We start from the raw sequence: 22,791 nt of genomic DNA on the forward strand, positions 1-22,791 counted from the left end.
AGGTGGGGAAGAGAGGAGGAGGAGAGAGGTGGGGAAGAGAGGAGGGGGAGAGAGGTGGGGAAGAGAGGAGGAGGAGAGAGGTGGGGAAGAGAGGAGGGGGAGAGAGGTGGGGAAGAGAGGAGGGGGAGAGAGGTGGGGAAGAGAGGAGGAGGAGAGAGGTGGGGAAGAGAGGAGGGGGAGAGAGGTGGGGAAGAGAGGAGGAGGAGAGAGGTGGGGAAGAGAGGAGGGGGAGAGAGGTGGGGAAGAGAGGAGGGGGGGAGAGGGGTGGGGAAGAGAGGAGGAGGAGAGAGGTGGGGAAGAGAGGAGGAGGAGAGAGGTGGGGAAGAGGAGGAGGAGGAGAGAGGTGGGGAAGAGAGGGGGGGGAGAGAGGTGGGGAAGAGAGGAGGGGGAGAGAGGTGGGGAAGAGAGGAGGAGGAGAGAGGTGGGGAAGAGAGGTGGGGAAGAGAGGAGGAGGAGAGAGGTGGGGAAGAGGAGGAGGAGGAGAGAGGTGGGGAAGAGAGGAGGAGGAGAGAGGTGGGGAAGAGAGGAGGGGGAGAGAGGTGGGGAAGAGAGGAGGAGGAGAGAGGTGGGGAAGAGAGGAGGGGGAGAGAGGTGGGGAAGAGAGGGGGGGGAGAGAGGTGGGGAAGAGAGGAGGAGGAGAGAGGTGGGGAAGAGAGGAGGAGGAGAGAGGTGGGGAAGAGGAGGAGGAGGAGGAGGTGGGGAAGAGAGGGGGAGAGGGGAAGAGAGGGGGGGGAGAGAGGTGGGGAAGAGAGGAGGGGGAGAGAGGTGGGGAAGAGAGGAGGGGGAGAGAGGTGGGGAAGAGAGGAGGGGGAGAGAGGGTGGGGAAGAGAGGAGGAGGAGAGAGGTGGGGAAGAGAGGTGGGGAAGAGAGGAGGAGGAGAGAGGTGGGGAAGAGGAGGAGGAGGAGAGAGGTGGGGAAGAGAGGAGGAGGAGAGAGGTGGGGAAGAGAGGAGGGGGAGAGAGGTGGGGAAGAGAGGAGGAGGAGAGAGGTGGGGAAGAGAGGTGGGGAAGAGAGGAGGAGGAGAGAGGTGGGGAAGAGAGGAGGAGGAGAGAGGTGGGGAAGAGAGGAGGGGGAGAGAGGTGGGGAAGAGAGGAGGAGGAGAGCGGTGGGGAAGAGGGGAGGAGGAGAGAGGTGGGGAAGAGAGGGGGGGGGCGGGAGGGCCACGAGGGCTCGGAGCGTGAAATGAAAACAGATAGTGATGGAGGGTCGATTTCTATTTTCTACACACCTGTACAGTTCCTTGATTTTTCAAATACCCATCCCTCTTTCCTTCTCTCATTTTGCCATATCTATTTATAATATTCATGAATATCTCTCTGTGTGTCTCCAGTTCCAGCCATGATCACGTCACACCCCAACACCACCATGGCCATCAAGGGCCAGGTGAAGGAGCTGAACTGCACAGCGCGGGGCGAGCAGCCCATCATCATCCGCTGGGAGAGGGGCGACACCGTCATCGACGCCGAGAGGAACCCCCGCTACTCCATCACCATCAACAAGAAAGGGGACGAGGTCATCTCCACGCTCAAGGTTAGACACTGACGAAAGATGGCAAAATATTGAGAGAGAATTGAAATTGAAGAGCATTAGAATTTAGAACAGAGCTCAATTGAGTTGAGATGAAAGTACTAAAGGGTACAGTAGTGTATGCTGGGTAGTTTTGACCACTAAATATTCCATGCCGTCTCTCTGTCTTCTATGTGTGTTGCTGTCCCCATGCAGCTGAAGCCAGCGGAGCGCGGGGACTCAGTCTTCTTCTCCTGCCACGCCATCAACTCATACGGAGAGGGGCGAGGACTCATCCAGCTTACCGTGCAAGGTGCCTATCTCTCGCACTCTGCTATTACTGCACATAGGCTCACTGTTGGCCGACCAGTGATTGAGGTCAAATTGATACCTAACATCCTCCACTCACACACACAGAGCCTCCTGACCCTCCTGAGTTGGAGGTGAGAGAGGTGAAGGACCGCAGTATGAACCTGCGCTGGATCCAGAGGTTCGACGGCAACAGCATCATCACCAGCTACGACATCGAGTATAAGAACAAGTCTGGTACGAGTCCAACCAGTCCAACCCTGTAAACCCTCACATCCCTATTGTCCTCAATAGCTCCCTTTTTTCTGGTCCTCTAATGTCCTCTCTATCTGCTTCTATTCGTTACAGATACTTGGGATCACAAGTACACTACCAGGAACATCTCCCCCACTAACAACCAGGCTAACATCGTGGAGCTGCACCCTGCCTGTGTCTACAGCATCCGCATGTACTCCTTCAACAAGATCGGACGCAGCCAGCCTAGCAAGGAGCTCACCATCAGCACTGAGGAAGCACGTAGGTCTAACACACACTTATATACACACACACGCACAAACACACCCCTAATTAAAATGCTGTCTTGTTTGGTGTCATTGAAACCCTTTCAACATCTCACGTCAACAGAACCTGATGGGCCCCCTATGGACGTGATCCTCCAGCCAATGACGTCGCAGAGCATACGGGTCACATGGAGGGTAAACGTCATTAACCATCATGCCTCTTTTCCTTCATGCTATAATACCATAACAACTGAGACATTCAAACTAACCATCATTGATCTCCAGTCAGTGTCCTGACAGAGCTGTCCTCTGCCTCTCCCTCTCAGGCCCCCAGGAAGGAGCTTCAGAACGGGGTGATCCGGGGCTACCAGATTGGTTACCGTGAGAACGGGCCGGGCAGTAACGGCCAGTACAGCATTGTGGAGATGAAGGCCACAGGGGACAGCGAGGTGTACACTCTGGACAACCTGAAGAAGTTTGCCCAGTATGGAGTGGTGGTCCAGGCCTTCAACAGGGCTGGTACTGGCCCCTCTAGCACTGAGATCAACGCTACCACACTGGAGGATGGTAAGACTGGAGGGAGCGAGGGAGGGAGGGAGGGAGGGAGGGAGCTAGACTTGAGGTTGTGTGGTAGGGAGGGATGGTGAATGCGAGAGAGAGAGAGAGAGAGAGAGAGAGAGAGAGAGAGAGAGAGAGAGAGAGAGAGAGGGCGGGGTTGGTGATGGGAGGAGATTCATACTCTGCATGTAATCATTATTATTTATTTGTATAGTGCTTTTCGATACAGGTAACGAAGTGCTTCACATCATAAAATAATACAATGAAAGTGCAATCAAAGAAACAAAGACAGGAGGAAGGAGAATGAAACAAGACGGCTCATTCAAATCACACATTAAAAGCACCTTTATAAAAGTGGGTCTTCAGAAGGGATTTCAAAAGATGCACTGAATCTGCGAGTCTGATCTGCTCTGGCAGAACATTCCAAAGTCTAGGGGCCCTAATGGCAAATGTCTGGTCTCCTTTCGTTTTCAACCTAGACTTGGAATGATCAACAGGTCCCTTCAGAGGATCTCCGGCTGCGTCCTGGCTCGTAGGGAGATAAAGGATCTGAGATATAGGACGGAGCTAAACCAAGCCTAGGCTTAAACGTGACTGGTAGGCAAGCTAAAGTAGGTGTGGTAATATGGTAACATTCTGTTAAAAGCCGAGCTGCAGCATTTTGTAGATGATGGAGTGATTTCTGAGACATGTATACAACGAGCTACAGTAATCTAGTTGTGAGGAAATAAACGCATGTATACCCAGATCCGTGACTGAAATAAAAGACTTAGCTATATTTTTTAGATGATAAAAGCAGGACATGCAGTTCAAGGTTTAGGTAAGGGTCAAAGAAGACACCAAGGCTTTTGTCAGTAGTTTTGACTTTGGTAGACAAGTGACCAAGGTCATTTACAATCTGGGTTCTAGCAAGGTGGGGGCCAAATACAACAACCTCCGATTTCTTCTCGTGAGCTGGAGAAAATTGTCCGACATCCAACATTTGATGTCAGCAAGAGACATGTGAAGTGTAGCCACGTTAGCTTGGTCACTGGATCTGATTGGTAGATAGAGCTGTGTGTCATCCGCATAGCAGGTGGATTTGTTTAACTTTCCGACAGGAATAGAAAATAGAGATGAGCCAATAAGAATAGAGATGCACCATGCATTGATTCAATTGTGCAAACACAACTGTGGAAAATGGAGGAGATGAACATGCAGCACATCCCCCATCACTCTCCAGTTCTAATTAGCTCCCTCATTAGACTTAGAGAGAGAGAGAGAGAGAGAGAGAGAGAGGCCCATTACTCTATGAATATGCTTGGCCACTCTGCCTCTCTCTCTTCCTTCCCCTCTCTCTTCTTCACTGGTTTCCTCTGTATTCCCTTTCAATTCACACCCTTTCTTTTTTTATCATTCAATTTGTTTTTCTCCTCAATCTCTCTCCCCTTGCTTTCATTGGGGAATCCCCCTGTCTCCTTCTCTCGATACTCTCTTTTTTAATCTTTACATCTGACAGACAGACAACATCTTCATCCCTCCCTCTCCCCTGTGTGTGCAGCCTTAATGGCAGAGCTAGATGTAGATCCTGATTATGATAATGGTAGTGATAGCTAAAACACACGCTCTCAGAATGTCTGTCTGTCTGCCGCGTCTGCTTCTACAGCTGCAATTATCACACAGCTGGACACATTGTCCTCCGTCCAAACGCGTCTGCTTCTACAGCTGCAATTATCACACAGCTGGACACATCGTCCTCCGTCCACACGCGTCTGCTTCTACAGCTGCAATTATCACACAGCTGGACACATCGTCCTCCGTCCACACGCGTCTGCTTCTACAGCTGCAATTATCAAACAGCTGGACACATTGTCCACACGCGTCTGCTTCTACAGCTGCAATTATCACACAGCTGGACACATTGTCCTCCGTCCAAACGCGTCTGCTTCTTATCCTCTGTCTGCATCTCATCAACATCCTTCATGTTGACCCTTATCCTCCGTCTGCATCTCATCAACATCCTTCATGTTAACACTTATCCTCCGTCTGCATCTCATCAACATCCTTCATGTTAACTCTGTCTGCATCTCAGCAAAATCCTTCATGTTAACTCTGTCTGCATCTCATCAACATCCTTCATGTTAACTCTGTCTGCATCTCATCAACATCCTTCATGTTAACCCTTATCCTCCGTCTGCATCTCATCAACATCCTTCATGTTAACCCTTTATCCTCTGTCTGCATCTCATCAACATCCTTCATGTTGACCCTGATCCTATGTCTGCATCTCATCAACATCCTTCATGTTGACCCTTATCCTCTGTCTGCATCTCATCAACATCCTTCATGTTAACTCTGTCTGCATCTCATCAACATCCTTCATGTTAACCCTTATCCTCCGTCTGCATCTCATCAACATCCTTCATGTTAACCCTTATCCTCTGTCTGCATCTCATCAACATCCTTCATGTTAACCCTTATCCTCTGTCTGCATCTCAGCAACATCCTTCATGTTAACTCTGTCTGCATCTCATCAACATCCTTCATGTTGATCCTTATCCTCTGTCTGCATCTCATCAACATCCTTCATGTTAACCCTTATCCTCCGTCTGCATCTCATCAACATCCTTCATGTTAACTCTGTCTGCATCTCATCAACATCCTTCATGTTAACCCTTATCCTCTGTCTGCATCTCAGCAACATCCTTCATGTTAACTCTGTCTGCATCTCATCAACATCCTTCATGTTAACCCTTATCCTCTGTCTGCATCTCAGCAACACCCTTCATGTTAACCCTTATCCTCTGTCTGCATCTCAGCAACATCCTTCATGTTAACTCTGTCTGCATCTCATCAACATCCTTCATGTTAACCCTTATCCTCCGTCTGCATCTCAGCAACATCCTTCATGTTAACTCTGTCTGCATCTCAGCAACATCCTTCATGTTAACCCTTACCCTCTGTCTGCATCTCAGCAACATCCTTCATGTTAACTCTGTCTGCATCTCAGCAACATCCTTCATGTTAACCCTTATCCTCTGTCTGCATCTCAGCAACATCCTTCATGTTAACTCTGTCTGCATCTCATCAACATCCTTCATGTTAACCCTTATCCTCCATCTGCATCTCATCAACATCCTTCATGTTAACTCCGTCTGCATCTCAGCAACATCCTTCATGTTAACTCTGTCTGCATCTCATCAACATCCTTCATGTTGATCCTTATCCTCTGTCTGCATCTCATCAACATCCTTCATGTTAACCCTTATCCTCCATCTGCATCTCATCAACATCCTTCATGTTAACTCTGTCTGCATCTCATCAACATCCTTCATGTTAACCCTTATCCTCCGTCTGCATCTCATCAACATCCTTCATGTTAACTCTGTCTGCATCTCAGCAACATCCTTCATGTTAACTCTGTCTGCATCTCATCAACATCCTTCATGTTAACTCTGTCTGCATCTCATCAACATCCTTCATGTTAACCCTTATCCTCTGTCTGCATCTCATCAACATCCTTCATGTTAACTCTGTCTGCATCTCATCAACATCCTTCATGTTATCTGTCTGCGTCTCATCAACATCCTTCATGTTAACCCTTATACTCTGTCTGCATCTCATCAACATCCTTCATGTTAACTCTGTCTGCATCTCATCAACATCCTTCATGTTAACCCTTATCCTCTGTCTGCATCTCATCAACATCCTTCATGTTAACCCTTATCCTCTGTCTGCATCTCAGCAACATCCTTCATGTTAACTCTGTCTGCATCTCATCAACATCCTTCATGTTAACCCTTATCCTCTGTCTGCATCTCAGCAACATCCTTCATGTTAACCCTTATCCTCTGTCTGCATCTCAGCAACATCCTTCATGTTAACTCTGTCTGCATCTCATCAACATCCTTCATGTTAACTCTGTCTGCATCTCATCAACATCCTTCATGTTAACTCTGTCTGCATCTCATCAACATCCTTCATGTTAACTCTGTCTGCATCTCATCAACATCCTTCATGTTAACTCTGTCTGCTGCATCTCATCAACATCCTTCATGTTAACTCTGTCTGCATCTCATCAACATCCTTCATGTTAACCCTTATTCTCTGTCTGCATCTCATCAACATCCTTCATGTTAACCCTTATCCTCTGTCTGCATCTCAGCAACATCCTTCATGTTAACTCTGTCTGCATCTCATCAACATCCTTCATGTTAACCCTTATCCTCTGTCTGCATCTCATCAACATCCTTCATGTTAACCCTTATCCTCTGTCTGCATCTCAGCAACATCCTTCATGTTAACCCTTATCCTCTGTCTGCATCTCATCAACATCCTTCATGTTGACCCTTATCCTCTGTCTGCATCTCATCAACATCCTTCATGTTAACTCTGTCTGCATCTCATCAACATCCTTCATGTTAACCCTATCCTCCGTCTGCATCTCATCAACATCCTTCATGTTAACCCTTATCCTCTGTCTGCATCTCATCAACATCTTCATGTTAACCCTTATCCTCTGTCTGAATCTCATCAACATCCTTCATGTTAACTCTGTCTGCATCTCATCAACATCCTTCATGTTAACTTATCCTCCGTCTGCATCTCAGCAACATCCTTCATGTTAACTCTGTCTGCATCTCATCAACATCCTTCATGTTGATCCTTATCCTCTGTCTGCATCTCATCAACATCCTTCATGTTAACCCTTATCCTCCATCTGCATCTCATCAATCCTTCATGTTAACTCTGTCTGCATCTCATCAACATCCTTCATGTTAACCCTTATCCTCTGTCTGCATCTCAGCAACATCCTTCATGTTAACTCTGTCTGCATCTCATCAACATCCTTCATGTTAACCCTTATCCTCTGTCTGCATCTCAGCAACATCCTTCATGTTAACCCTTATCCTCTGTCTGCATCTCAGCAACATCCTTCATGTTAACTCTGTCTGCATCTCATCAACATCCTTCATGTTAACCCTTATCCTCCGTCTGCATCTCATCAACATCCTTCATGTTAACTCTGTCTGCATCTCATCAACATCCTTCATGTTAACCCTTATCTCCGTCTGCATCTCAGCAACATCCTTCATGTTAACTCTGTCTGCATCTCATTAACATCCTTCATGTTGATCCTTATCCTCTGTCTGCATCTCATCAACATCCTTCATGTTAACCCTTATCCTCCGTCTGCATCTCATCAACATCCTTCATGTTAACTCTGTCTGCATCTCATCAACATCCTTCATGTTAACCCTTATCCTCTGTCTGCATCTCATCAACATCCTTCATGTTAACTCTGTCTGCATCTCATCAACATCCTTCATGTTAACTCTGTCTGCGTCTCATCAACATCCTTCATGTTAACTCTGTCTGCATCTCATCAACATCCTTCATGTTAACCCTTATCCTCTGTCTGCATCTCATCAACATCCTTCATGTTAACCCTTATCCTCTGTCTGCATCTCAGCAACATCCTTCATGTTAACCCTTATCCTCTGTCTGCATCTCATCAACATCCTTCATGTTAACCCTTATCCTCTGTCTGCATCTCAGCAACATCCTTCATGTTAACTCTGTCTGCATCTCATCAACATCCTTCATGTTGATCCTTATCCTCTGTCTGCATCTCATCAACATCCTTCATGTTAACCCTTATCCTCCGTCTGCATCTCATCAACATCCTTCATGTTAACTCTGTCTGCATCTCATCAACATCCTTCATGTTAACCCTTATCCTCTGTCTGCATCTCAGCAACATCCTTCATGTTAACCCTTATCCTCTGTCTGCATCTCAGCAACATCCTTCATGTTAACTCTGTCTGCATCTCATCAACATCCTTCATGTTAACCCTTATCCTCCGTCTGCATCTCATCAACATCCTTCATGTTAACTCTGTCTGCATCTCATCAACATCCTTCATGTTAACCCTTATCTCCGTCTGCATCTCAGCAACATCCTCCATGTTAACTCTGTCTGCATCTCATTAACATCCTTCATGTTGATCCTTATCCTCTGTCTGCATCTCATCAACATCCTTCATGTTAACCCTTATCCTCTGTCTGCATCTCATCAACATCCTTCATGTTAACTCTGTCTGCATCTCATCAACATCCTTCATGTTAACCCTTTATCCTCCGTCTGCATCTCATCAACATCCTTCATGTTAACCCTCTCTGTCTGCATCTCATCAACATCCTTCATGTTAACCCTTATCCTCCGTCTGCATCTCATCAACATCCTTCATGTTAACTCTGTCTGCATCTCATCAACATCCTTCATGTTGATCCTTATCCTCTGTCTGCATCTCATCAACATCCTTCATGTTAACCCTTATCCTCCGTCTGCATCTCATCAACATCCTTCATGTTAACTCTGTCTGCATCTCATCAACATCCTTCATGTTAACCCTTATCCTCTGTCTGCATCTCAGCAACATCCTTCATGTTAACTCTGTCTGCATCTCATCAACATCCTTCATGTTAACCCTTATCCTCCATCTGCATCTCATCAACATCCTGCATCCTCCGTCTGCATCTCATCAACATCCTTCATGTTAACTCTGTCTGCATCTCATCAACATCCTTCATGTTAACCCTTATCTCCGTCTGCATCTCAGCAACATCCTTCATGTTAACTCTGTCTGCATCTCATTAACATCCTTCATGTTGATCCTTATCCTCTGTCTGCATCTCATCAACATCCTTCATGTTAACCCTTATCCTCTGTCTGCATCTCATCAACATCCTTCATGTTAACTCTGTCTGCATCTCATCAACATCCTTCATGTTAACCCTTATCCTCTGTCTGCATCTCATCAACATCCTTCATGTTAACTCTGTCTGCATCTCATCAACATCCTTCATGTTATCTCTGTCTGCGTCTCATCAACATCCTTCATGTTAACTCTGTCTGCATCTCATCAACATCCTTCATGTTGACCCTTATACTCTGTCTGCATCTCATCAACATCCTTCATGTTAACCCTTATCCTCTGTCTGCATCTCATCAACATCCTTCATGTTAACTCTGTCTGCATCTCATCAACATCCTTCATGTTAACTCTGTCTGCGTCTCATCAACATCCTTCATGTTAACTCTGTCTGCATCTAATCAACATCCTTCATGTTAACCCTTATCCTCTGTCTGCATCTCATCAACATCCTTCATGTTAACCCTTTATCCTCTGTCTGCATCTCATCAACATCCTTCATGTTGACCCTTATCCTCTGTCTGCATCTCATCAACATCCTTCATGTTGACCCTTATCTTCTGTCTGCATCTCATCAACATCCTTCATGTTAACTCTGTCTGCATCTCATCAACATCCTTCATGTTAACCCTTATCCTCCGTCTGCATCTCATCAACATCCTTCATGTTAACTCTGTCTGCATCTCATCAACATCCTTCATGTTGATCCTTATCCTCTGTCTGCATCTCAGCAACATCCTTCATGTTAACTCTGTCTGCATCTCATCAACATCCTTCATGTTAACCCTTATCCTCTGTCTGCATCTCATCAACATCCTTCATGTTAACTCTGTCTGCATCTCATCAACATCCTTCATGTTAACACTGTCTGCATCTCATCAACATCCTTCATGTTGATCCTTATCCTCTGTCTGCATCTCAGCAACACCCTTCATGTTAACCCTTATCCTCTGTCTGCATCTCAGCAACATCCTTCATGTTAACTCTGTCTGCATCTCATCAACATCCTTCATGTTAACCCTTATCCTCCGTCTGCATCTCAGCAACATCCTTCATGTTAACTCTGTCTGCATCTCAGCAACATCCTTCATGTTAACCCTTATCCTCTGTCTGCATCTCAGCAACATCCTTCATGTTAACTCTGTCTGCATCTCATCAACATCCTTCATGTTAACCCTTATCCTCCATCTGCATCTCATCAACATCCTGCATCCTCCGTCTGCATCTCAGCAACATCCTTCATGTTAACTCTGTCTGCATCTCATCAACATCCTTCATGTTGATCCTTATCCTCTGTCTGCATCTCATCAACATCCTTCATGTTAACTCTGTCTGCATCTCATCAACATCCTTCATGTTAACCCTTATCTCTGTCTGCATCTCATCAACATCCTTCATGTTAACTCTGTCTGCATCTCATCAACATCCTTCATGTTATCTCTGTCTGCATCTCATCAACATCCTTCATGTTATCTGTCTGCGTCTCATCAACATCCTTCATGTTAACCCTTATACTCTGTCTGCATCTCATCAACATCCTTCATGTTAACTCTGTCTGCATCTCATCAACATCCTTCATGTTAACCCTTATCCTCTGTCTGCATCTCATCAACATCCTTCATGTTAACCCTTATCCTCTGTCTGCATCTCATCAACATCCTTCATGTTAACCCTTATCCTCTGTCTGCATCTCAGCAACATCCTTCATGTTAACTCTGTCTGCGTCTCATCAACATCCTTCATATTAACCCTTATCCTCTGTCTGCATCTCATCAACATCCTTCATGTTAACCCTTATCTCTGTCTGCATCTCATCAACATCCTTCATGTTAACTCTGTCTGCATCTCATCAACATCTTCATGTTAACCCTGTCATCTCATCAACAGCCTTCATGTTAACCCTTATCCTCTGTCTGCATCTCAGCAACATCCTTCATGTTAACTCTGTCTGCATCTCATCAACATCCTTCATGTTAACCCTTATCCTCTGTCTGCATCTCATCAACATCCTTCATGTTAACCCTTATCCTCTGTCTGCATCTCAGCAACATCCTTCATGTTAACTCTGTCTGCATCTCATCAACATCCTTCATGTTAACTCTGTCTGCATCTCAGCAACATCCTTCATGTTAACCCTTATCCTCTGTCTGCATCTCATCAACATCCTTCATGTTAACTCTGTCTGCATCTCATCAACATCCTTCATGTTAACTCTGTCTGCATCTCATCAACATCCTTCATGTTAACCCTTATCCTCTGTCTGCATCTCAGCAACATCCTTCATGTTAACTCTGTCTGCGTCTCATCAACATCCTTCATATTAACTCTGTCTGCGTCTCATCCACATCCTTCATGTTAACTCTGTCTGCATCTCATCAACATCCTTCATGTTAACCCTTATTCTCTGTCTGCATCTCATCAACATCCTTCATGTTAACCCTTATCCTCTGTCTGCATCTCAGCAACATCCTTCATGTTAACTCTGTCTGCATCTCATCAACATCCTTCATGTTAACCCTTATTCTCTGTCTGCATCTCAGCAACATCCTTCATGTTAACCCTTATCCTCTGTCTGCATCTCAGCAACATCCTTCATGTTAACTCTGTCTGCATCTCATCAACATCCTTCATGTTAACTCTGTCTGCATCTCAGCAACATCCTTCATGTTAACTCTGTCTGCATCTCATCAACATCCTTCATGTTAACTCTGTCTGCGTCTCATCAACATCCTTCATGTTAACCCTTATCCTCTGTCTGCATCTCATCAACATCCTTCATGTTAACTGTCTGCGTCTCATCAACATCCTTCATGTTAACTCTTATCCTCCGTCTGCATCTCATCAACATCCTTCATGTTAACACTTATCAGTCCAGTCTGCCCTGTTATATGCTACTGTGTATCCCTTTTTCCCTTCATCCTTACTATTATTATTTATTATTTAACCTTTATTTAACTAGGCAAGCCAGGTAAGAACACATTCTTATTTACAATGACGGCTATACCTGCCCCTCCCTCCCTTGCTCTCTCTCTCTCTCTCTCTCTCTCTCTCTCTCTCTTTCTCTGTCATCCCTCACTTTCTACATCTGTTTCTCTCCCCGTTGCAGTGATTGAAAGTTGAAGATTGGAATAAATAGTATTTTTTTGCAATTACTATCATTTCTGTTCTATTAGTCAGAGATAGCTGTGTTCAATAACATACACTATAGCCCTCTGTGATGTTAACCTATGATCTTTCTCCTACCCCCAGTGCCCAGCCAGCCACCCCAGAACGTGCGGGCCATCTCGGTGACGTCAGACGAGGCGGTGATCACATGGGCGGAGCCCCCGCGTCTGACGCTGCATGGCGTGCTGAAGGGCTACCGCGTAGTGTTCTGGTCCCTCTTTCCTGACGGAGGTGGGTGCTGTGGGGGCCAGGCACAGGGGCCGATGCAGAGTAATTATCACGACTATCATTCTAACTAAACCCCAAACCCATGGCCCCACCTGTCTGTCTGATGTCTGATGTCTGACACGGGTGTGTGAACCTGTACCAAACACTCTAACTATGCTCCCCACCTGTCTGTCTCTGTGTGTGGTAACCCTTAACTCACACCCCTCTCCTCATCTGGCTCCTAACCCTTCACACACCCCATTCCCAATCTGTCTTTGGTTTACCTGGAATTAAAAATATATAGTTGTTTACCTTCCCTAACCTGTATTTTCCTCCCAATTTGTGCACTTGAGATTCATGAGCAAACAAGGCTAACTTTCTCTCTCTATCACTTTTTCTTTCTCTCTCTCTCTCTCTCTCTCTACCTCTCTCTACCTCTCCCCCTCTCTCTCTACCTCTCTCTGTCAGAATGGGGAGAGATGCAGAACATCACTACAACTCGTGAGCAGGTGGAGCTGAGAGGGCTGGAGAAGTTCACTAACTACAGTGTCCAGGTGCTGGCCTACACACAGGCTGGGGACGGGGTCAGGAGCAATGTCCTGTACATCCAAACCCGCGAGGACCGTGAGTACACACACACGTGCACTTGCGTGGACACACACATCTACACACACTTATACAGTACATATACTTCCCCTGACTTTAACCCATACAGATGTAAGATCTTAATTTGAGCCAGTTTGCTACAGCAGGAAAATAATCCTGCAGCAACAGGAAATTTGAATTGTTATGGTGGATTATAATTAATGGACATTTTTGTAGGGGTTGATCCATTTTTCGTAAGAGAAAATCAAATCTGAAATTTCAAAGCGGAAATGACAAACTTCAGAAGCCTTTCTAAACCTGAAATACACCAGAGATAGTCAGAGCCACAGTCCCACTGAGATGCTGACTGCTTGGAAGGGAGGAGAAGCTCAGCGGGGAGTTGCATGTGTGTGGGGGGGGGTGTAGAGGAGGATGTCAGGGTGTATCTCAAACCCATGACTAAAGTTAATTTGTGTAGTGAGACCCCATTACCAGTGCTAATGAGAATTAAGAAGCTTTGGCCCCATGGCTGAGGGCTCGTGACCAGAGATAGGGGGATAGAAGAGGAGGGGTAAAGGGAGAAGCAAAATGGGGGAGAGGAGGGGTACTGCTACCCATCACCTAGCCCTGCAGCCAACCAGCCAGGCAGCCAACCAGCCAGGCAGCCAACCACCCAGGCAGCCAACCTGCCAGGCAGCCAACCAGCCAGGCAGCCAACCAGCCAGGCCCAGGGATTAACTCCTCCTGGATTAGAGATCATTAATTTAGTGCTTACACCATTGGAGGCGGGATTACAGGCCGATCCCTGTCCCGTTCACACCCCTAAACAGAAGGAGAGGCGGAGTGGAGAGAGAAAGGAGGGAGTGAGGGAGAGGTGGCACAGCTGGGCCTGTTTGGGTGAGGGGGCAAGATATGAAATATGAAAATAAATAAGAAATGGAAAGATGAATGGAGGAAAAGAGAAAGGTTAGCCCTTCTGTGTTTGCCCTGCTTTGATAGATGCTTTGTTAGCTCTTTCTATAACATCTAATATTACAGTAACCACCACTGTTTCAGTCTTGGTGCTGCATTAGATTTCATATATGTTCGCTGTGGTTGTCCCTGTCTCTGAAGGGTTATGTTCGCTGTGGTTGTCCCTGTCTCTGAAGGGTTATGTTAGTTGTGGTTGTCCCTGTTTCTGAAGGGTTATGTTAGTTGTGGTTGTCCCTGTCTCTGAAGGGTTATGTTAGCTGTGGTTGTCCCTCTCTCTGAAGGGTTATGTTCGCTGTGGTTGTCCCTGTCTCTGAAGGGTTATGTTCGCTGTGGTTGTCCCTGTCTCTGAAGGGTTATGTTCGCTGTGGTTGTCCCTGTCTCTGAAGGGTTATGTTCGCTGTGGTTGTCCCTGTCTCTGAAGGGTTATGTTCCTGTGGTCCCTGTCTCTGAAGGGTTATGTTAGTTGTGGTTGTCCCTGTCTCTGAAGGGTTATGTTAGCTGTGGTTGTCCCTCTCTCTGAAGGGTTATGTTCGCTGTGGTTGTCCCTGTCTCTGAAGGGTTATGTTAGTTGTGGTTGTCCCTGTTTCTGAAGGGTTATGTTAGTTGTGGTTGTCCCTGTCTCTGAAGGGTTATGTTAGCTGTGGTTGTCCCTCTCTCTGAAGGGTTATGTTAGTTGTGGTTGTCCCTGTCTCTGAAGGGTTATGTTAGTTGTGGTTGTCCCTGTCTCTGAAGGGTTATGTTAGCTGTGGTTGTCCCTGTCTCTGAAGGGTTATGTTCGCTGTGGTTGTCCCTGTCTCTGAAGGGTTATGTTCGCTGTGGTTGTCCCTGTCTCTGAAGGGTTATGTTAGCTGTGGTTGTCCCTCTCTCTGAAGGGTTATGTTAGTTGTGGTTGTCCCTGTCTCTGAAGGGTTATGTTAGTTGTGGTTGTCCCTGTCTCTGAAGGGTTATGTTAGTTGTGGTTGTCCCTGTCTCTGAAGGGTTATGTTCGCTGTGGTTGTCCCTGTCTCTGAAGGGTTATGTTCGCTGTGGTTGTCCCTGTCTCTGAAGGGTTATGTTCGCTGTGGTTGTCCCTGTCTCTGAAGGGTTATGTTTAGATGTGGTTGTCCCTGTCTCTGAAGGGTTATGTTTAGATGTGGTTGTCCCTGTCTCTGAAGGGTTATGTTAGCTGTGGTTGTCCCTCTCTCTGAAGGGTTATGTTCGCTGTGGTTGTCCCTGTCTCTGAAGGGTTATGTTAGCTGTGGTTGTCCCTGTCTCTGAAGGGTTATGTTAGTTGTGGTTGGGCTACATAGCCATGGTTATGGTAGCTGTGGTTGGGCTACATAGTCATGGTTATGGTCATGGTTAGAATGAGTTGTTCTGTAGGTTACTATACTGTATATGACTCCTTATCATTGGGTTGTTCTGACAGTGGATCAGACAGACTGGACACGGGCAGATTTTGAGAAGCAGTTGGACCTTAACTACACATTCTGACATGGAGGGCCAGTTCTGATAATGATGCTTTTCTCCTCTAAACACCCTGTCCCCTATCATATCTCCCCCTGGGGCTGCCCTTTACCCACCTCCCACCTCCCTCTCCTCCCTCTCTCATGTCCCTGGTGTCGTTCCTGACATTATCTGCAGCTTGAGATGGAGCCCCAGGGGATGGAGGGGGCCCAGGAAGAGCAGGATTACTGAGGGGAGCAGGCTGCCCTGGGTGGGATAGAGAGGGGGGTCCTGGATCTCTCTAACAGTCTCACTATAATCCATAAAGGATCCAGCAGGGTCAAGTGCAGCAGGCACAGAATGCTACTGATGTCTATCTAGGGTTGGATGTGTCCTTATTAATCTGTGTGCTCTAGGTCCTACAGTACGGTACAGTACATGGAAGAAGGTCTAGTGTAGTCGAGCCTCGCAATATTAATTTCAGCCCAGTCCCTCGTAATCCAGGGAGACCCACGTCTTTCTATCTGATGAAGTGGGCAGTATTCTGAGAGTAATGTCCTGTAGACAGTATGTGTAGACTGTAGGTGTAGACAGTATGTGTAGACAGTATGTGTAGACAGTGTGTGTAGACAGTATGTGTAGACAGTATGTGTAGACAGTATGTGTGGACAGTATGTGTAGACAGTGTGTGTAGACAGTATGTGTAGACAGTATGTGTAGACAGTATGTGTGGACAGTATGTGTAGACAGTGTGTGTAGACAGTGTGTGTAGACAGTAGGTGTAGACAGTATCTGTAGACAGTGTGTGTAGACAGTATGTGTGGACAGTATGTGTAGACAGTGTGTGTAGGCAGTATGTGTAGACAGTGTGTGTAGACAGTGTGTGTAGACAGTAGGTGTAGACAGTATGTGTAGACAGTGTGTGTAGACAGTGTGTGTAGACAGTAGGTGTAGACAGTATCTGTAGACAGTGTGTGTAGACAGTATGTGTGGACAGTATGTGTAGACAGTGTGTGTAGGCAGTATGTGTAGACAGTATGTGTAGACAGTATGTGTGGACAGTAGGAGGCTTTATATGTGTTGATGACTGATAGTAGTAAGGTTCTTTAGGCGTCTCAGTGAGCCAGTCAAGTGGCCATGCAGTGAGTGGAGGATCAGACTGATGTGTGTTAATCTGTTTAGGGGTTAGAGAGTTAGACTGCAGGGTGTCATGGCAGGCCAGAGCACAGCAGACGGAGCAGAGCAGCTCCGCTGACCAGGGTCTGAGGTAGCATATGTCACCGCTGACCCTGGTCTGGCCCCGCCCCTCCCCAGCTGACCTCCAAGTTATCTCAGAGCAGCTTACAGCACAAAATAAGATTGGCAATCTGCGAACAACCCTGCTCACTTAAACACTCCGTTATAGAAATACTTCTGAGATTTTGAAGTCAGATGAAGTTGTGGATACCATTTTTAAGTCTCTGTGTCCAATATGAAGGAAGTTAGAGGTAGTTTTGCGAACCAATCCTAACTAACATTAGCACAATGACTGGAAGCTAGTTCATCTGACTCTGGGGAGGCAGATAAATCCCCAATTTTAATGTATATGTCCCTATAACACCCACACACATGCATGTAAACGCACCCACACCCGTGTTTCCTTGAACATGGCTTTAGTACACACACACACACGCACGCACGCACGCACACGCACGCACTCACGCACACGCACGTGCACACACACACCGCGCACACACACACACACACACACACAACCCTGCTGACCTGTCTATCTGTTGTGAACTCTTCAGTCCCAGGTCCTCCAGCTGGTATCAAAGCCGTGCCCTCATCTCCCAGCAGTGTGGTCGTGTCCTGGCTACCCCCCCATAAACCCAATGGTGTCATCCGCAAGTACACCATCTACTGCTCCAGCCCAGGCTCCGGACAGCCGGTAAGTACCACTGAGAGGGGAGGGATGGGGATGGGGGAGGCGCAGTTACAGGTATTGGAGAGGCAGATAATTAAGGACCTAACGACAAAACATGATGTGAATGCATGATATAGCACTTGATGGATAATTCATTAGTAATCATCACTCAGTGTGTGTGTGTGTGTGTGTGTGTGTGTGTGTGTGTGTGTGTGTGTGTTTGTTTGGGTGTGTCTCTCTCTCTCTGTGTTTGCTCCGTCACTTTATTTCCTGCCCCCCCAGATGAACAGATGTGGTTGTCTTGGCAACGTGATGAGACGTAGATATGCAAATTAAGTGGAGAACAAGCTCCCACATGCACACTGCAGCATCAGGAGCTCTCACACCCAGGCCTGCACTAGTGATGCAGATTTCACACAGATTTCACACTATGCTCACACACACACATATACATTAAAATCCTGCTATCATGGAAGAATCCCACTTTCTTATCATTCACAAATCCTCTCTCTCTCTCTCTCTCTCTCTCTCTCTCTCTCTCTCTCTCTCTCTCTCTCTCTCTCTCTCTCTCTCTCTCTCTCTCTCTCTCTCTCTCTCTCTCTCTCTCTCTCTCTCTCTCTCTCTCTCTCTCTCTCTCTCTCTCTCTCTCTCTCTCTCTCTCTCTCTCTCTCTCTCTCTCTCTCTGCATGAGTACCATGTGAATGAGTATGGAGGAGGGAGGGAGGGTATCCGTCACACTGAGATGAGAGTGCTTTTGTTCCTCTTTTCATTATGTCCCTGTATCGCTCCCTGAATCACCACGACACTGCTGCCTCCACACTGGAGGAATGTTCTAATGTTCCTGTTACTCACCCCCCCCAGAGCCCCACATTCACCCCTTCTCCCTCCTCCCCTCCCTTCTTCTCTCTATCCCTCTGTCATACCCACTCTCCAGCAAGCCTGGGTAGAGGCTGAGATAGGGAGGGAGAGAGAAAGAGAGAACAAGGTAAATGAGGCAAATGGAAAAAGAGGTGAAGATGGGTATTGAGTGATGAACAGATGAGGGAGGTGGTGCATGTGTGTGTGTACGTGCCTACATACATGCATGAGTTATACTCCTTAGTTCTAACCCTCTTTGAAGCCATCTGAGCTTTCCCTCATTCCATTAGACCATAGATGCCAAGCTGCCCCTCCAGAGTGCTACCGTACCATGGTATCATACAATGTTAGTAATCTATCCACTATCTTTCTCCCCCAGGCTCCCAGTGAGTATGAGACCAACCCAGAGATGTTGTTCTACAGGATCACCCATCTGACCCGCGGTAAACAGTACCTCATCTGGGCCGCCGCTGTGACAACCGCTGGCCGCGGCAACATCAGCGAAAAGGTCACCGTGGAGCCTGCTGGGAAAGGTAAGGGAGAAGGGGATGAGGGGTAATAGGGGGGGTGGAGGGATTTTTCTGAAGGTTATTAAGAGAACTAAAAAAAGAGGAATAAGTATTGCAGAAATACACAGAGGGGTTTAATCTGTCTCTCTCTACCTTCTCTCTTCTCTTCCCCAATCTCTCTCTCTCTCTCTCTCTCTCTCTCTCTCTCTCTCTCTCTCTCTCTCTCTCTCTCTCTCTCTCTCTCTCTCTCTCTCTCTCTCTCTCTCTCTCTCTCTCTCTCTCTCTCTCTCTCTCTCTCTCTCTCTCTCTCTCTCTCTCTCTCTCTCTCTCTCGACTGACAGCTGTAGTATTGATTGAGGGCTGGCGGTGTAGCAGGAAACACTGTTGTTAATTATGTGGTGATGAACAGGGGAGGGGGAGAGACAGGAATCAATACAAGGGAGAATCTATGGAGTATAGATAGACAGAGAGAGATGGAGGGCTGGGAGGAGGAAGGGGGGGGGGGCACTCCAGCACTCTGCTCTCATAACAGTGGGTAAAAGGCTACCCTCCAGGCTAACCTACTCAATACCAAGCTCACTCAGCAAACACTAGAGACAAACGCTTACACATCAGAAAATAGAGCAGGGAAGTTAGACTGTGAGGGATGTGTTTGTCTGGCTGTGAGTGTGTCTGGGTGCTTAAGTGTGTCTGTGTGATACCCAATTTAAGCTGTGTACCCTGTGTCTGCAGCCCCAGCTAAGATCCTGTCGTTCGGGGGCACAGTGACCACTCCCTGGATGAAGGAGATCTGTTTGCCTTGCAGCTCAGTGGGAGAACCCACCCCCACCTTCAAATGGACCAAAGACAGGTCAGAACTCTCCCAACTCATCCTTAATAGAAGCAAAGTGGGAACTTAAGACTTGATGCCAATGCTAGATTTGATCGGGGTTAAGTCTACCAGACCGGTGTTTAGCCTGGTGTATTATGATAAGTCTAACTGTGATCCTCTATGTGTGTGTATCAGTGAGTACACGGCTATTCCTGTGACTGTGGATGGACAGCGTCAGATCCTGTCCAATGGTACTCTAGTGCTACGTTCCGTCAAAGCTGAGGATTCTGGGTACTACACGTGCACGGCCACCAACACGCTGGGCTTTGACACCATCATTGTCAACCTGCTGGTGCAAGGTGAGCTGGGATACGCTGGGCTAATGTGTGTATGGTTGTGGAGACATCTGAGTACCTTTTGGGATTGTCTCAGATTGTCTTCTCTGTGTTCCTCTGACTGTGTGTCTGTATCATCCCTCTGGTCTGTCTATCTGGTATCTCTGGTCTGTCTATCTGGTATCTCTGGTTTCTCTATCTGGTATCTCTGGTCTCTCTATCTGGTATCTCTGGTCTCTCTATCTGGTATCTCTGGTCTCTCTATCTGGTATCTCTGGTCTCTCAGGTCTCTCTATCTGGTATCTCTGGTCTCTCTATCTGGTCTCTCTGGTCTCTCTATCTGGTCTCTCTGGTCTCTCTACCTGGTATCTCTGGTCTCTCTATCTGGTCTCTCTGGTCTCTCTATCTGGTTCCTCTGGTCTCTCTACCTGCTCACTGTAAGTGTGTGCTGTTTGTGCCTGGTCTATGTGATGCTGATTGGCTCTTACTGTGTGATCGCTCTGTATGTCCAGTTCCTCCAGTTCCTCCTCTGTGTTCCTCTGACTGTGTGTCTGTATCATCCCTCTGGTCTGTCTATCTGGTATCTCTGGTCTGTCTATCTGGTATCTCTGGTTTCTCTATCTGGTCTCTCTATCTGGTATCTCTATCTGGTATCTCTGGTCTCTCTATCTGGTATCTCTGGTCTCTCTATCTGGTCTCTCTATCTGGTATCTCTGGTCTCTCTATCTGGTCTCTCTATCTGGTATCTCTGGTCTCTCTATCTGGTCTCTCTATCTGGTATCTCTATCTGGTCTCTCTATCTGGTATCTCTGGTCTCTCTATCTGGTATCTCTGGTCTCTCAGGTCTCTCTATCTGGTATCTCTGGTCTCTCTATCTGGTCTCTCTGGTCTCTCTATCTGGTCTCTCTGGTCTCTCTATCTGGTTCCTCTGGTCTCTCTACCTGCTCACTGTAAGTGTGTGCTGTTTGTGCCTGGTCTATGTGATGCTGATTGGCTCTTACTGTGTGATCGCTCTGTATGTCCAGTTCCTCCAGACCAGCCCCGTCTGACCGTCTCCACCACCTCTACCTCTTCCATCACCCTGGCCTGGATACCAGGGGACAACGGAGGCAGCTCCATCAGAGGTACTCCCCTCCACTCCCTCCACCTGGGCATTAGTAAATCAGGATCAGTCTGAGGAGAGTTCTTTAGCTGCTGTATCTCACTGTCTGCAATAAAATATCAATAACATCAATATACCTTTTTGTCTATTTGTGTGATTTTGTCCTAATGTCCACTCCTAATGTCTGTCATACTCACAGCAGCAGAATGTATCACGGAGGGGGTTCTAAATCCTTTATATCCCCCCCTGGTGTTAAAGGGGTGTAACAGCAGTTAGAGTTGACCTGATTTTGCCTGGGATTATACTCTAATTGACAGACATGTACAGTATTTCATTGTTATTTAAATTGTGTCTTTGTATATTTAGCAGATGATAAGTGAACGTTTAATGAAATCTGTGGTGTCTGTCCCTGTGTGTCCTCAGGTTTTGTCCTGCAGTACTCGGTAGACAACACAGAGGAGTGGAGGGATGTGTTCATTACTTCCACTGAGCGTTCCTTCAGGCTGGACAACCTGCGCTGTGGCACCTGGTACAAGGTCAAACTGGCAGCCAAGAACAGTGTGGGTTCAGGACGCATCTCTGAGATCATCGAGGCCAAGACGCACGGACGAGGTGAGGGGAAAGGAAGGATCGGGAGGGGAGGAGGGAAGGAGAAAGAGGAGAGGGAGAGGGGGTAGAGGAGGAAAGATCAGAAAGAGGGACATTTTAAAATGGCATGACTTATATTTTACCTCACATCATGTGTTGCACATAAACCACATCAACACTCTTAACACACTGACTTCAATACTCCCAGTCTGACAGTCTATCCCCCTGTCTCTCCTCTTGCCCTGCAGAGCCTGCGTTCAACAAGGAGCAGCCCCTGCTCACCCACATCAACTCCACCCACGCGGGGCTCAACCTGCAGGGCTGGACCAGCGGCGGCTGCCCCATCACCGCTCTGCTGCTGGACTTCCGGCCCAAGGGCACGTGGGCCTGGCAGAGCCTGAAGGCCAACGCCACAGCCCAGCTCTTCCTCAGCGAGCTGCGGGAGGCCACCTGGTACGAACTGAAGATGAAGGCCTGCAACAGTGCCGGCTGTGGGAACCAGAGCTCCCAGTTCGCCACCACAGACTACGATGGCAGTGAGTCACTTCCTGCTTCTACTAGATACTTGCTCTCACTTCCTGCTTTGACATTTACATGACATTCTAGCAGGCTCTCTTATTCAAAGCGACTCACAGTCATCAAAGAGAAGGGAAAGGGAGGGAGGGAGGGAGGGAGGGAGGGAGGGAGGGAGGGAGGGAGGGAGGGAGGGAGGGAGGGAGGGAGGGAGGGAGGGAGGGAGGGAGGGAGGGAGGGAGGGAAG

At 47.2% G+C, this 22,791-nt stretch overlaps 1 protein-coding gene across 1 annotated transcript in view; it reads left to right on the forward strand.

Annotated features, from left to right (window-relative positions):
- The window catches only part of LOC112229127 (Down syndrome cell adhesion molecule-like protein 1 homolog), a 140,200-nt gene that overhangs the window by 111,844 nt on the left and 5,565 nt on the right, over window positions 1–22,791 (forward strand). The window contains exons 12-26 of the mRNA XM_042309661.1: window positions 1,331–1,530; window positions 1,723–1,819; window positions 1,924–2,052; window positions 2,164–2,331; window positions 2,440–2,510; window positions 2,642–2,882; window positions 12,818–13,003; window positions 13,409–13,564; window positions 17,713–17,852; window positions 19,066–19,219; window positions 19,928–20,045; window positions 20,202–20,365; window positions 21,367–21,465; window positions 21,867–22,055; window positions 22,280–22,567. Coding sequence (XP_042165595.1) covers window positions 1,331–1,530; window positions 1,723–1,819; window positions 1,924–2,052; window positions 2,164–2,331; window positions 2,440–2,510; window positions 2,642–2,882; window positions 12,818–13,003; window positions 13,409–13,564; window positions 17,713–17,852; window positions 19,066–19,219; window positions 19,928–20,045; window positions 20,202–20,365; window positions 21,367–21,465; window positions 21,867–22,055; window positions 22,280–22,567 — 2,400 coding nt within the window. The remainder of the gene's footprint in view (window positions 1–1,330; window positions 1,531–1,722; window positions 1,820–1,923; window positions 2,053–2,163; window positions 2,332–2,439; window positions 2,511–2,641; window positions 2,883–12,817; window positions 13,004–13,408; window positions 13,565–17,712; window positions 17,853–19,065; window positions 19,220–19,927; window positions 20,046–20,201; window positions 20,366–21,366; window positions 21,466–21,866; window positions 22,056–22,279; window positions 22,568–22,791) is intronic.

Source organism: Oncorhynchus tshawytscha, linkage group LG30 (genome assembly GCF_018296145.1).
Source record: "Oncorhynchus tshawytscha isolate Ot180627B linkage group LG30, Otsh_v2.0, whole genome shotgun sequence".
NCBI lineage: Eukaryota > Metazoa > Chordata > Actinopteri > Salmoniformes > Salmonidae > Oncorhynchus > Oncorhynchus tshawytscha.